The sequence below is a fragment of the Cydia splendana genome, chromosome 22, assembly GCF_910591565.1.
Source record: "Cydia splendana chromosome 22, ilCydSple1.2, whole genome shotgun sequence".
Classification (NCBI taxonomy): domain Eukaryota; kingdom Metazoa; phylum Arthropoda; class Insecta; order Lepidoptera; family Tortricidae; genus Cydia; species Cydia splendana.
In genome coordinates this window covers 10,885,966-10,902,732 of record NC_085981.1, presented here as the reverse complement: position 1 = coordinate 10,902,732, position 16,767 = coordinate 10,885,966, and the positions used below count along the sequence as shown (strand labels likewise).

The window sequence follows — 16,767 nt, the reverse complement described above, 5'->3', positions numbered from 1 at the left end:
ATATTATTATTATGAAAATAACTGTTATCTGTCACATGACTGGTCGGCGGTTGACGTAGCGATAATTTGTTTGTATGTATGTAAATTTGTATGTAAATAAAGTTTAATGTGAGTCACAAGACTTGCGAGGTTAATCGGGGTTAGATTAGGACCTGTTTGCTTTTTATTGATTTATTGACACATTATGTTTATGTTCATTTGCATGTCAACATTTACGTGGAAATAGAGTGGGATATATTTCTGTAGACAACTTATTTAATAATTTTTTTTAAAACATTTATTTAGTTGGCGTTAGTATAGTTGGCATGCAGTCGGTGTGCAGTTCCCATACAAAGTTTTCACCATCACTGATTCATCAAGGCGTTTTGTTTACAGAGAGTCTACCGCGAAGCGCGAAAATCGTAATTTCGTTATCTGCCTCTCTATCGCTCGAATATGCAAGTGATACAGAGGCAGATAACGAAATTACGATCTGTGTTTCGCGGTAGACCCTCTATTCGTGCTAGTAGCGCCCTCTACGCAGAATTTTGCGTAATATTCCCTATTGTTAAAGAGTTCAAAACACCTCACTTCTCACCTATTCGGCCTATTGTTAAATAGTTTAAAACACCTCACTTCTCACCTATTTGGCCAATTACCTCAGTTCGCAGCTCACGAGGCCCGCTAATCAAATTACAGGGCCACATGATCAAGCACACTAATTGTTACAAACTACCCTCTAATTGACAAAGATTCGACGAATTTAGGTAAACGACCACGTCATTGGTTTCTAGTTTGGTATGTTTAGCGTGTGTTTGTTACAAGCACTTTGCGAACTTTCGCCTCAGTTAGACCAAGCTAAGGCCCTCAGCACACGAGGCGTAAGCGTAAAGGGGCCCACTGATTACCAGTCCGCCGGACGGTATCGGCCTGTCAGTTGTTCGGAACTGTCAAAATTTTGTTCTAACTGACAGGCCGATACCGTCCGGCGGACTGTTAATCAGTGGGCCCCTAAGAGACGCGTAACCGTATCGTAAGCACTTTACGAGTAGGTACGAGACGCGTAGAGTTCTGGGCACATCTTATATCCAAAGATAGGTTATACACGCTCCAAAATTGAGGCACTCACCTTGTGACAAATTGTACAAGTTGCCTTTAGTCGCGCCCGGGCAAGCGAGAAATACGCACATGCTAACGAGCTCCCGCAAGCGAAAGAGAAAGAGACATAAGCTTATGTTTAACAACGAGTATGACAAAGATGAAAGGAATGTGAAAATTAATCAAACATGACTGATTTCTTCGTAGGTGTGGAATATGGAAGTTTTTTGTTATCCTTATGTATGAGTATAACCTATCTATGGTTATGTATATAATATCATTGTGATCCACCCAGTGACGCCCCAACTAGCAAATCTATGTGCTATAAAAGTTGAGAGCACGTTTTTATTTTCGCTTTTTGGTGCTATAAACGGTGTAAAAACAGTCGAGTAAAAGTCCTGTAAGCGTTTACTCAACGCGAAAAGGCGCACTTGTACAGACTAAAAGTGTTATAAAAATCGAGTAAGCGCTGTATAAGAAGCAAATCGATGCTGTAAGAGTTGAGTAAAAGTGGATAAAAGCACTTCTAGTGTTTTAATAGTAACGATAGTGCTTTTACTCGACTATTTGTTCTATAAACATTAGCAATTTACTATTACTCAGTAAAAGTGTTCTATAAAAGCAGCCGCACTGCTTTTTCTCAGCAAAAATGTTTCGTAAAGGTAGCCGGATTGCTTTTACTCGGCATTTTAAATGTGTAAGAGTGCAGTAAATGCTTTTATTCAACTAATATGTGCTAAAAACGATCTCAGGTAAGCGATTATATTTCAATTATTTGATTAAGTTTGAGGCCTAATCGTCTTCGCGTGTCTAATAAAACAAAAAGGTACTTAAGTATTTTTTACTGCTGTCATCCATGACATTTATTTTTACCGTGATTGTGTACATAAGTTTTTACTGTCTGTAAGTACACGTAATACAGTAAAACCCAGCGCGAAAAATACTTTATTGATAAAACCAAAGGCACTGGTTCATATACTTTCATGGGCCGCCTATTTTCTTAAATTTCAATAAAAAAATATTAATAAAAATAAGTAAATATTTGCTTACACGATCTAGTTTCTGTTATATCTCATTAATTCGACTATAAGTCGAGTAACTGCGTTTACTGCTACACTTATAGCACATGATGTCGCCATGTTTATGGATTTATAGTCCGGTGGCCGACTGCATGAAACCCTACCTGATAAAAAAATTGAAAAATCCTACTCTGTAGGGGTAGCTGACTTTTAGCAGCTTCAACTGCTCTTGGTCGGCCGTGGCTTAACTTGGCAAATTTTGCGCAAATGGCAAAAAAGTGGTACAAATATTCATCAAAAAAACAAAAGTGGTCAGCTACATCCTGTGTTAGCAGGTTCCTGTGTCCGACCGAATTTGTGGTACCAAGTGAGCTACAATTTACCTCATCGAAAAATAGAATATCACTTGTATGGTAGGATAGCTGCCATTGACTTTTTTTTTAATGCGGACGGACTGAAAACGCTGTCAGGCTAAGGTGAGGCCGACCAAGACATATGTCAACAAATTTAATGTAGGTATTACAATCAGTTGTTTTGATTCTATTTTTCGATGAGGTAAATTGTAGCTGTCACGTGGTACCACAAATTCGGTCGGACACAAGAACCTGCCAACACAGGATGTAGCTGACCAGTTTTGTTTTGCTGTCCTCAAAGGCAGCTATCCTACCATGCAAGTTTCATTCTATTATACGATGGGTTTTTTTTTTATGAATTTTTGTGCCACTATTTTGCCATTAGCGCAAAATTTTCCAAATTAAGCCGCGGCCGACCAAGAACAGTTGATGCTACTAAAAGTCAGCTACCCCTACAGAGTAGGATTATTCTATTTTTTTGTCAGGTAGGGTTTCATGCAGTTGGCCACCGGACTATATTGAATCGTCGACATGGCTGACTTGTGCTGTTAATGTAGTTCAAAACTCTTTAAAACTACTCTAAGCTGAATACATTTTGAATAAAACCTGTAAATACACTTCAGCTCCTATAACAGCGGTTTGAACCCCATTACCCGAATTATGATATAAGCGCGCTGTTACAGCAGCATTGTTGCCAAATGGTTATTTGATTGCTTTTAATAGGCTTTTATAGCAACAGAGAAGAGAGTTGAGTAACAGTTGTATTAAAGCGCCTTATTCAGACAATTAGCTAATCTATAGCTGTTATATGATTTTAATAGAACAATTATGCTGAATAAAAGTGATTTAGTAGCGCTAACTCAGCATTTATTAAAAGGTGGAATAAAAGTGCTAAAAGATAGTGCTATAAACGTTTATACGACATGATTATAGCACTAATTAGCTAAAATTGCTAAATAGTCGAGTTAACCGCTATTATACGATATATTGGTGCTTCAACAACCGTAACTCGGCTGTTATACGATTACAGGCTGAGTAAATCAATTCTTATACGACTATTTTGCTAGTTGGGGCTGTTGCAGATAGGTATTTTTGTTTGTTTATTTTGTAATGATACTAAGTTATCTAAATGCTATTTAACTATACGTGTGTTGTTGGAAATAACAGATAAAGTCAACGAACCCTTGGTATGCTTGTAACCTTTATCGGGATACAAGTAGGTATACTCGGAAGGTCCAACTAAATCCATACTAATATTATAAATGCGAAAGTAAATGGGGTTTATTCCGATTGTAATAACTAGTTATGAATGTGATCTGAATTTGTTTTTGATGTTATCTGTCAGCTGTCAACAATGACATATGAGTCGCTTAACTTCAAACTCGGGTAAATCCACCTATCAGATTATGCGATTTTGGTATTAAGAAAAGGTAATAGCGTAGATATTTCCCGAGAGAGTCGAATGGATTTACCCGAGTTTGAAGTTAAGCGACACATATTCTGGTTGAAGAAATTTCACTGTTGACAGGTAACAGATCACATAGTGCGACATGAAATAGTATAAATTAAATAAAATGGAACTAAAAAAAAACCATACTAAATTGTTGCCTTGTGTAAGCATTTTACGTCAAAAATGTGACAGTTACGTAGGACGAAGTGGCGCCCTCAATAATTATCTACGATTTCTTGTCGGACTATATCTAAAATATCCGGGTCTCAAAAGACGCCTAAGTTCTTTGTTTTCGGACTACGGCTGTGACATGACCATTCCATTGACGGGGTTCCATTTTCGCAATTTTGTCTACGGAACCCTATGTAACTTTTAACAGCGTTTTTGCGTTTAATGTTTTCTAGTAAAGCAGTATAATCTCCGTTAATACCAGGCGGCAAAAAATAATGTAGGTAATTGATTAGATTGCAAGTTTGAACAATCAAGTGTAAAAATATGGGTACATACAACTTACTCAAAAATATGGCCTGGTTATTATTCAGGCAACTAAATTATTAAACAGGAACTTTCATTGGACATATAATAATATAATTTGGCTGTCCATTAACATTTTAGCGCCAATAAATGTATATTTGCCTCAAATATAAGCATCATAATTATTATTGAAAAACTGGCAGTAAAATAAAGCCAACCCAAAAAAAATATGGGGATTTTGAATTAAGAGGTTGGCGTCTAAAATATGTCGCATAGTTCTTAATTCGCCAACATAAGAACTATGGGACATATTTTTGAGTAAGATGTGTGTACCCATATTTTCACACTTGACTGTACCTATAATGTCCTATAGGTATCGAATTCTAAAACTTAAGGGTTATCGAAACGCTGGCTCTCGTAAATATTTCAGACTATCTATTTAGTCCAGGCCCCAATTTCACCACGGTGACAGGTGCGACAATTGTAAAATCACTGTTGCTGACGTCACAGGCATCCATGGGCTACGGTTACCACTTACCATCGGGCGGGCCGTATTCCTGTTTGCCACCATCATTGTATTATTTAAAAAAAACTGTATTATATCGGAAAAAAACAGATATTTCTTTTGCGAAGTTTCTGACAATTGTCAAGATTTAGAAGAATTGTAGGTAATTCTTGACAGGTAATGAGTTATATGTCGGAATTTCGTGACAATTGTAGTGTTTCTTGTGACAATTGTCATAAACTTAGCAAGAGAAATATCTGTTTTTTTCCGATATAATAAAGTTCTTTTTAATAATACAATGATGGTGGCAAACAGGAATACGGCCCGCCCGATGGTAAGCGGTAACCGTAGCCCATGGATGCCTGTGACGTCAGCAACAGTGATGTTTTACAATTGTCGCACCTGTCACCGTGGTGAAATTGGAGCCTGTACCTACGGCTACCACCAGTTTTGACATTGACGTATTACCTCGCCTCTAAGTAAATTACTTTCTATACATCTCATCATCATCATACATCGAGTACGAGCGAGATGAATAGAAAGTAAGTTACTTAGACGTGAGTGAATATGTCAATCTCAAAACTGGTGGTAGTGGTACATCAGTACGGTTACCATCAGTTTGTCACTGACATAAACGCCGTCGAGAACGTAATTTACTTTCTATACATCTCGCTCGCACTCGCATATTCGTGCAAACGGGATGTATAGAAAGTAAATTACGTTCTCGACGGCGTTTATGTCAGTGACAATCTGATGGTAACCGTACAGGTTCAAGGTAGACCGATCAAGTTAAAGACTCCTCCTCTGCTTTCTACACGGTCGTCTAAGACGCGTTGGACAGAAACCGGTGGAGACCGATCATCCGCTCCAGATGCAACCCTGATACTACCCACGATCCTCAGACACGAGGGACCGATCAGAGAGAGAAATCGTGCCGTATCAGGTGCACCAACATGTTTTCCCTTCTGTTTTCAATTGTTCTCACTGAGAGAACTTCTCAGCAGAGATCTCTCCTATCTGTTCTAAGTTAAGGATTATCGAAACGCTGTCTCTCGCAAATATCTATATCTATCTATTGAGTCCAGGTTGGGACCTAACTTGTTCTATATGTATATCTGTTAGAAAATTAGTTTGTACACACCTACTACTGCTAACTAACCGTTATCAGTCTCGTGAGCATTTTGGGATCAACTGTAAGGCCGAAAGAGTTATATATAGTCACGTATATTCTCACTTGTCTTAAACATATTTGCATAATTTCTGCGCCATTGAATGCTGGCTTCGAAAAAAATTGGTGCCTAGTGAATTAACATTTTCAAATAGTCAATTTCACTTTAATTTAGATACTTTTAGGTTATTTTTTTTTAAAGATTGTACCTTGTATTGTCCAGGGTGGCTTAAAAATATGTAGAGTAAGACCCAGAAAATTCTGCAGCGATTTTGATAGCCCACGCAGTGCAAGGGTCATTTTAAACGTCAAACTTCTATGAAATTATGACGTATAAATACCACTTGCACTGCGTGGGCTATCAAAATCGCTGCAGACTTTTCTTGGTCTAAGTCTAGACACAAAACTTTTAGGAATAATTTTCTTACTCACATATATTTTATAACAAATAATTAATAATTATCTTGTTATTCTCTTGTCTATGGAGTATCTTCCAGCTTTTCCTATCTTGCACCAGCTCTAACGCAAACCTTCAATCTTTAACTTTTCCACAACCCAAGTAGCATTGCAAGCTGTATATAAGCTGTATTAAAGTTCATTTGTATACTATAAGCTGTACAGTTAGGCTGTACAAAGGCTGTATAAGCGCTTATACAGCCCTTATAAGTAAAAAAAGGGCCCAAATTATACAGCCTTTGGCGTTATTAGAGCTGTAGAGTAGCTGTATAAGCAATACATAAGCTGCATAATAGCTGCATTACAGCTATATTTCGGTGTAACAGGAAACCTTAACACTACAGATAATCTCTTGTAAGTACGATATAAGAATATAAGTTTTAAATGAGTTATAAGAAAGAATTACAAGAGAATAATAATCATTTAAGAAACTAAAATGTCTTAATCTTGTTCATTCGTAATATAGTAATGGCGACAATAAAGTGTTATAGTGGATGGTAAAAGTAAAAGTAAATATTATACAGGACTTGAATGGAATATTACATTATTGGTAAGTGCGGATTATTATTTATTGTGAACCTGTGTATCTTTTCTGGCAAAATATTTACGCGCCTGCAAAATAACAAAGAGAAACCATAAGGAAAATATCAAAAATCGGTAAAGTTACTGTTTGTTTTTAAGGTTAGCGTATCAAAAATATTTATAAATATTAATTCTAAGGCTAAACAATTTATTTCAGCTGGTAATCATAACACGGCGTTAGTCTGCTAAATATTTGCAAGTATTTCTTTAAATACGTTTTTTTTTATTGTAAAATGGCGACAATTTTTAAACAGCCTACAGGATAGTTGGAGAGCATTATAATCTTAGTAGCTGTGCTGTGTAATAAATGGAGTGTCTTTTACAGCTTTTGTAATTAAAACAGCTTTATAATAGAATATTTGTATTCGTTTGGCTGTATTTCGGTTCTCCGTACATAAGTTATAATTCTCTTTAGAGACCCGTATAACAAATGAAAAACCTGTACTGTAACTGTCATATATTCCTTTAGTTTTATAATACACTTATTTTCAGAAATCATTACACTACTATACTTATACGAGTGTAAAATTACGCCAAAAGATTGTTATAAGCGACTCTATCAGTAATACAGAAAAAAGCTGTACTATAGCTGCCATTTATTCATTTGGTTTTATAATACCCTTACAGACAGAAGTTATACAACTACTATTCTTATAGGAGAGTAAGATTACGCCATAAGAAATAGCTTTAAAACGGGGTTGACAGATACATTTGTACAGCTACAAGTGCCAAGTGATACTACAATACAGCCTGTATACAGCTTTTACGATAAAATTAGCTTGTAGTGTTTCACAACACTTAATGTTTTAAAACGGAGTTGACAGATACTTTTGTACAGCTAAAAGTGCCAAGTGTTACTACAATACAGCCTGTATACAGCTTTTACGATAGAATTAGCTTGTAGTCTCTCACAACACTTTTAGTTTTATAGTAGATTTTTTATATTCTGATAAAGCACCCCATGCTTCCGCAGAATCCTTTATAATGATTTTATACAGCTTGAGCTGTATAATGTCTGTAGAGTACCTTTTATACAGCTTAAATCTTTTCTGACACTCTTATACGTCCCTTAAATCACTCTAAGTTCTTAATTGGCTGCTATATTGATGTTGCCGACACTTCCATGCTACTTGGGAATATACACTTAAAACAAAATGTCCACGTATATTTAGGTTAACCCGTAGAGTAGAGGCATTTCCAAAAATATATAAGTCACTTTAACTTACATATTATACTCGTAATAATATAAAAAATGTTTTTTTTGGCATTCCCCGTTTATTGTTGTTTGTTAACTTATTAGCCTCCTGCCCTGCTACCCAGGGGCCCACTGATTAACAGTCCGCCGGACGGTATCGGCCTGTTAGTTAGAACAAAATTTTGACAGTTCCGAACAACTGACAGGCCGATACCGTCCGGCGGACTGTTAATCAGTGGGGCCCTTAAAGCGATAAAATCGCCTGTTATTACATAGTTTTGCTTGTATTTAATTCTCTATGTATATTTTGAACTTGGTGGCGCACAATAAAGAACATTTTCTTACTTACTCCCATAAACTAGTAGAAGATTTTTGTATAAAAAAATCATTTTTGATGCAAGCCTTTATCTCTGGCTGCTCTTTTCTTTCAACTGGTAATTAAAACTTATCGAGACAATTCTAACAATCCCAAACATAATTAGGTTGCGTTATTTTATCATAGAGTTCCTATTATGCTATAATGGCCACCTCCTGTGTCCATCATCATATCAGATCGATGGTAAGTACATACCTACTATAACAACTGTCGGCAACCTTTTAGCAGCCAAGGGCCACATAGTAGTTAAGAAAGTTGACGCGGGCCGCACTTTGGTAATATGTGTGACTTTATCAGACATTGTTGTTTAACTATATTACACACAAAATAGCCAGGAGTAATATTGCATTATCACCCAACTTACAGATGTAATGTACAATTTAACTGACAAGGTTTAATCGCAACATTGCAAGTTAAATGGAAGCTTGTAAAAATCAGCAAAACCCATTAATTTCACAAGAACACGATACATTTCTACATTTTATTCAAAAATTCATGTTTGTTTTAGAAAAATTCTTGAATTAAATTAAAGTTAGGTTTATATTTAATGACAAAACTACTTAATAGAGATATCCTAGATAGATAAATCATTTATTTCACATCCTAGAAACCAAACGAGATTCTTTAGTTTTTGACTTGATAATTGATGATGACTTAATAATTCCCTAACATTCCCTCCATAATACAAAAAGTTCATATAAAAAGCAACACCTAATAAGAAATTAAAGACAAAAAGATCCCACTGGGAAATAAGACTTATTGAATATGTTCAGAAATTGTATCTTTTATTGGTCTACTTACCAAAGTCCCTAAGTAGCTGTGCCCGATCTCATCCTCTGAAGTATCTTCCGACACCAGGGTCTGCTTTTTGAACCTCATGGTTACACTACACAACACTCACTTTAAAAAAATTGAGAAAAAGTATAGCAAATTTTTAATTTAGTCTTAAATTTAAAACTAAAATTTATCACATTTTTACAATGATATTCTTAAGTGTTTTTTATTGTTGAATAAAAAACTTTAAGTCGGTGGTTATGGTTAGTACCCGCCGGCCGGACCAGGTAAACTGCACTAATATCTGCTCTTGCGCATGAAGCTGAAACTAAGGCTGCGTACACGCGGTCAAACAACTTATAAACTCAAATGTGATATATTACTCGTATACTCAATTTTAAAATCTACGCTACTGGATATTAGTGTTATAATCGCATGTGAAACAAAATGTAGTCAGTCTTACTCTGGTCTTAAAATGTCTTACGTGTGTGTATTATAAGTTATGTTACTTGTGTTGTTGAAACTTGTGACGTTTTTGAAGTAAACGGTAGGCATATTAGCAGTCGTTATCTTGGTTAAATATTTCGTACGCGAACCAAAAGGATCGTAAGTCTACAAGCAATTTCTATATAATCTTATAAAAAGTCTACTAAACAGACTTTGTTTAGTAGACTTTTTTTGCTTGTGCATTTCGATGTTATTAGGTATAGATATTATGTATGTAAGGGTCTACTACATATATAATTAATTATCTAACATCTAAATATGTATATACATACACAGACAGGTATATCCTAAACTAAACCTAGAACTTAATATTTTTCAAAAGTCGTAGAGCTTAACTAAGAAAGGGTTTTAGAAAATTCAACCCCAAAGAGCGCGAAAATGGGGTGCAAAGTTTTAGGGGACTTTTACGCGCACGCACCGCACAAATGTTGTATATTTTCAATAGTTAAAAAAATGAATACGAGAATATCGTACATGTTTAATTTTTGCTGCCTGAAAAAGTCTTCTTTACATCACTATCCCTACACCTTATAAAACAAAGTCCCCCGCCGCGGCTGTCTTTTTGTATGTTTGTTCGCGATAAACTCGAAAACTACTGAACGGATTTTCATACGGTTTTTACCTATCAATCTGATTCTTTGAAAAAGGTTTAGGTGTAAATTGGTTGAACAACCCGTGCGAAGCCGGGACGGGTCGCTAGTTTATCTGCAATTTTTTCTTTTTTGCAATATGCGATCTGTTGTTGTTTTAAATCAAATGAGCATTTATCATTTATAACAAAAAACCACCTATTATTGTGACAGTGTAGAATATTTATTATTGAATAGTCGTAATAGCCTTTATCTGACGGTTATAACCGTAAGAACGTATAGTTATATGTTGTGTGTTATTGTTTGCTATGTCATAAACATATTTGGTGTGATTTTATTATCAATTGTCCGCGAAAAATCCCGTGTTACGTATGATGAGAATGAATTCAAGCTGTCAATGTAATTCATTTAGTAAAATATAAAATAGATACCTACCTACTTTGTGACACAAATTACCCATTCCAATAGATATTTGACCCATAAACCAGGGTCACATTTGAGTCGTGCATAAACGCATTCCCACTCCGTCAAAAAGAAGGGTCACGCATGAGTGTGTACTTTATTTTACGAAAATAGTTTTTCCAAGTGACAGTTTATACCATTCGCATATTTTAGTTGTTAGTTCATATTAGGGATGTTGCGGATGCAGATTTTTTAACATCCGCGGATGCGGATGCGGATATTTAAAGGCTCACATCCGCGGATGCGGATACGGATGCGGATGTCAAGATTAGGTACTTAGAAAACGTCAAATATTACATTTTTAGTATTTTTTTATTAAAAAAAAACGAAAAGTTTAGTATTTGAGCAAGAATATAGGTGCGTTATATTTAATAAACAGTAACTTGGCCGACCTTTCTGGATCTAGACGATTTCGTTATAGGTAATGACGAAATTACCTAGCACTTACGCCGCCGCAATGACATTCCTGTACCGACTTGTTAGACATCCGCATCCGCATAAGCTCCGCATCGATTTTATGCGGATGCGGATGCAGATGCGGATGTTGAAAATAATGCGGAAGTTCCGCGGTTGCGGATGCGGATGCGGATGCGAATGTTCGCAACATCCCTGGTTGATATCCATAACCGTATGTATGTGGAGTACCTATGTAAAAAGAGGAGCCTATTTCTGCCAACAAACTGTTATACAGTTTGGCGGAGGTTGTACATATCATGTAAAAATATGCTGTTCCGTGAATAAAGGTTTTTTTTTTATTATTAAGTTCGAATCACCCTCAATAACTTCTTAATAAATTCACCGCTAAACTGCGCTCGTAGCACGACGTCGTAGCCGATTACATGGGTTTCCTGGTACGTTACGTAGCGAAAATGCTTCGTAGAGACAAAACGATAACGTGTCGTAAGTAGCGCTGAATCGTAGAGACAAAACGATAACGTGTCGTCAGTAGCGCTGAATGGATTAACACGAATTACGACAATCCAACTTTTTAAATATTTCAAACTCATCTTACTACCTCATTGGCTTATTGGTAATATGTTTTTACAGTAGGATATTTATTACACATTTTTTTAAATGCTTCATTATAACCTGAAAATATGCCATAGGTACATTAAGGGAACAGAATAAATAATAGTACTAGGGACAGAAGACTCACTCTCTAACAAAACGCGTCTGTTACGATCAGCACAGATATGGCCGCTAGGTGGCGACAGCGCCATGCGCGGCTTATGGCTTTCCCCAAAATTGGTGTGGAACGGATGTACTTTTAGCTACCTGTAGCAAAGCGACGAAATCGCGGAGTGAGCCACGCCTGCTAAGGGTAACATTCCATTTCTGACCGCTGCTGCACTACTAGTACGAACGCGTCGGTGTTAAGGCTCCTCTTCACGTTGGGCCAACGCCAACGCCAACGAGGGACGCATTTATGCGTTAGAGGGAGCAAGTGATATTGCTATCTCATTCTACCGCATGACTGCGTCCCTCGTTGGCGTTGGCCCAACGTGAAGAGGAGCCTTTATTGTCAATTTCCATAGTAAAATGAATGGTAGTGCTGCTGTCGTTGGAAATGGACTGTCACCTTAAAGGAGGCATCCAATGCCTAGGCACTGTTATGGTGTCAGACGCGAATGCTGAAGACACCGGTTCGAATCCGGTCTCAGGTATTACTATATATGTTTTGGTCAAATTTTGCAGTGATTATGTAGGTACCTGCATCAGGCGTGGCTCACTCCGCGATTTCGTCGCTTTGCTACAGGTAGCTAAAAGTACATCCGTTCGGCTCCAATTTTGGGGTTTGCCATTAGCCGCGCGTGGCGCTGTCGGCCATATCTGTGCTGATCGTAACAGACGCGTTTTGTTAGAGAGTGAGTCTTCTGTACCTAGTACTATTATTTATTCTGTGCCTGCATACATTATGACATCTATTTCAGTTTATAATTATTCTACTTACGTATGTACGAAATAATACGGTTTTCGTAACACATTTTCAGTAGAGTTTCTTTAATTATCATCATTACCATCATAATGGCCTCATGAGCTCTATTTTCTGATGACGGCCGTTGTCGGTAACGAGTAGATGACTAGGGAAGGGGAAACTAACTAATTAGGAATATCGAGTAATCGTGATGAAAAATATATCGATAAAGGAAATAAGGGAATATTTGTACTTATTAACGCTTATCGTTCGGAAAAAAAAATCAGGTAAAGCTATTTACAATATGTTTGAAAAGAGCGAGACGAAAAAGGTTTTTATTTTGACAGCATAAAAAAAATATGGAATGATTTAACGAAAATATTTGCTTTTTTAATGCTCTTGAAATAACTGTCAGTATTAGGTAACTCATATATTAATTTAATGATTCTCGAGTAACTACATATTAATAGGTATTCATATTTACAACAATAATGAAAGAAATTTCCGGCCGACAAAAGGTAGTCTTATCGCTATTTTTTTTTGTTAGGTATAAGTTTCATTTATGATACAAGATTGAAACGCTGACTGTATTTTTCTTTCAACAGGCAACTAATACGCATCAAGACAATTTTAACAAACCCCAACACAATTAGGTTGCGTTGTTTTATCACATAGTTTCTATGGCCACGTCCTAGGACAATCATCAGATCAGCTCAATAGTAGGTACTATAATAATATTGCATTGTCAGCCTACTTGTATGCAAATGTATGTCAAGTTTCAGTTTGAACATAATGGGATGTGGGTCTAATAAAAGCTTGTACAAAAGCGATCATTCCAGACCTTAGAGCATTTAATATAATAATCGGAGTCGCCTTTAAGAGCTTACCCCTCTGCCGAAAACCTTGCACAATTGTGCAAACTTTTGTATGGACTAACGTTTATCTGACATGGCTATTTGTACGTAACGTACAAATCATGTACAAATAGCCATACATTTGACGTGCCTTCCCCGCAAAAACCGGGAGACTGTTTTGTACAGAAAATGACAGCCAAGGCGTCTCCAGTAAGTAAGTAAGTAAAGTAAGTAAATATTCTTTATTGCAGCAATAATTATACATTTACTAAGCCACCAGCCATTTACCAGTTACTAAGTCATCATCTCAGCCATAAGACGTCCACTGCTGAACATAGGCCTCCCCCTTGGACCTCCATACGTGCCGGTTGGAAGCGACCCGCATCCAGCGTCTTCCGGCGACCTTAACAAGATCGTCTGTCCATCTTGTGGGTGGACGTCCTACGCTGCGCTTGCTAGTCCGTGGTCTCCACTCGAGCACTTTTCGACCCCATCGGCCATCTTCTCTGCGTGCAATGTGGCCTGCCCATTGCCACTTCAGCTTGCTAATCCGGTGGGCTATGTCGGTGACTGTCTGTCTGATTCGATCACGTAGAGAAACTCCGAGCATAGCCCTCTCCATAGCTCGTTGAGCGACTTTGAGTTTTGAGATGAGGCCGATAGTGAAAGACCACGTTTCGGAGCCGTAAGTCATCACTGGTAACACACATTGATTAAAGACTTTCGTCTTGAGGCACTGAGGTATGTCGGACGAAAAGACATTACGTAGTTTCCCGAACGCTGCCCAACCGAGTTGGATTCGGCGGTTGACCTCTTTCTCGAAGTTGGACCTACCTAATTGGACTACTTGTCCTAGGTAGATGTACGAGTCAACAACTTCGAGTACCGAGTTCCCAACAGAGACTGGGATGGGCACAACATTGGCATTTGACATAAGTTTCGTCTTGTCCATGTTCATTTTCAAGCCCACCCGTTGTGAAACTCGGTTGAGGTCATCGAGCATCATGCTGAGTTCCTCCATCGACTTTGCCATGACTACGATATCCTCGGCAAACCGAAGGTGAGTGATGTATTCGCCGTTGATGTTGATGCCAAGTCCTTCCCATTCCAGGAGCTTGAAGGCGTCTTCCATTACGGCAGTAAACAGTTTCGGAGAGATAACGTCTCCCTGCCTTACGCCTCTTCGCAATGGAATCGCCCTCGTGCTCTGCTCCTGTACTCGGACCGACATGGTGGCGTTACTATACAAACACTTCAACACTTCGATGTACCGATAGTCAATATGGCATCGCTGAAGAGACTCAAGCACCGCCCATGTTTCCACCGAATCGAAGGCTTTCTCATAGTCCACAAACGCTAAGCATAATGGCAAGTTATACTCTTCGGTCTTCTGTATAACTTGCCGCAGCGTATGGATGTGGTCTATGGTACTATAGCCTTTTCGGAAACCGGCTTGTTCGGGAGGCTGGAAGTCATCAAGTCTGTGTTCGAGACGGTTCGTGATGACCCTTGAAAACAGCTTATAGACATGGCTCAGAAGCGTGATGGGTCTGTAGTTCTTCAATAGGTTGTTATCACCTTTTTTGAAGAACAGCACCACCTCGCCTCTATTCCATGTTTCAGGCGTTATGCCCTCGGACAAGACGGAATTAAAGAGCTTCTGGAGGACTTTAAGTACCGGTGTTCCACCCGCTCTCAGAAGCTCTGAAGTGATTCCGTCTTTGCCCGGCGCCTTGTTGTTCTTAAGCTGCTTCAGGGCCATCCTAATCTCGTACAGACTGATGTCCGGGATATCTTCGGTATAATGTCGGGACAGCTTGGCTCTTGGATCTCCTACCAAGCTGTCAACGGGCTTTGCGATCGAAGTGTATAACTGTCCATAGAACCTCTCGATCTCACCTAAAACCTCCGCTTTGCTCGACGCTATGCTGCCATCTTCCCTTCAGTTACTAAGTAAATGCTCTAAGTTCCAGACAAGCTTTAGGTAGCGGAGTACAAAACCTACCCCATCCTTAACCAGTGTTAATCAGTCAGTAGGTACTGATCGTGCATGGTCCGGTTATCGATAAAGTTCCCATCACTACATTTATCGACATCTCGCACTAATCAGTCGATAATTGAGCGCGCAAATCTCGACTCACGAGTTATCACGGGATTTTTCGCAAACCATTCGCTAAACAACGGTCAATGCCTTATCGTAATGAGTATGAATTAACTTTTTAGGGTTCCGTGCACAAAGGGTAAAAACGGGACCCCATTACTAAGACTCCGCTGTCCGTCTGTCTGTCACCAACTCACCACGCTTTATTTCATGAACCGTGAATACCGTGATAGCTAGCCAGTTGAAATTTTCACAGATGATGTATTTCTGTTGCCGCTGTTACAATAAATACTAAAAAGTACGGAACCCTCGGTCGGCGAGTCCGACTCGCACTTGTCTGGTTTTTCTTTCAGTAACGCATAGGTTAACAGGTGAGTCAGCGAGAAATGATCTTATGAAAATCTTAAAACAATATATTTTTCGGTGTCTTGCGCAGAACAAAACTTTGTAAAAAAAATTTGCGATTCACATTTTTTTGCTTCTTATTACTTTCACTTCATTTGTTGACTTCCGATTTCGAACAGTTTTAAAACTAACAACACCAACCACGTCAAAAGTTTCTGTTTCGGCAGGTTTTGCCAGAAAAATTATATTTCGGCCAAAGAATTTAGAGCAAACCGGCCTCAATCGGACACTAAAAGTCACTAAAAGTAATATCTACAAATTGCACCCCAAACATTAAATTTCGGGTCATGATTTAAAACCAACTGCCGTATTCGAACTTCAAGATATTCACAAGAGACGACACGTACTAGATCCACTCTAGATACGTTATAGTTTAGATATCAACTAGATCTCTTTTGCAGCGCAATTCGGGCAACCAATGTCACTTTTACAAATTACAAAAATTACAAAGTTCTTTATTTCATAAAAAAAAACAGTACATATAATTTGAGGTTTGGTGTCTCC

The 16,767-nt window shown here is 38.0% G+C and overlaps 1 protein-coding gene across 1 annotated transcript in view; it reads right to left on the bottom strand.

Annotated features, from left to right (window-relative positions):
- LOC134801518 (chloride channel protein 2) overlaps positions 1-9,648 on the bottom strand; it is a 62,344-nt gene extending 52,696 nt beyond the window's left edge. Inside the window, exon 1 of the mRNA XM_063774130.1 lies at positions 9,457-9,648. Within this exon, the coding sequence (XP_063630200.1) occupies positions 9,457-9,534 (78 nt within the window). The 5' untranslated portion in view covers positions 9,535-9,648. The remainder of the gene's footprint in view (positions 1-9,456) is intronic.
- Between the last annotated feature and the right edge of the window lie 7,119 nt (positions 9,649-16,767).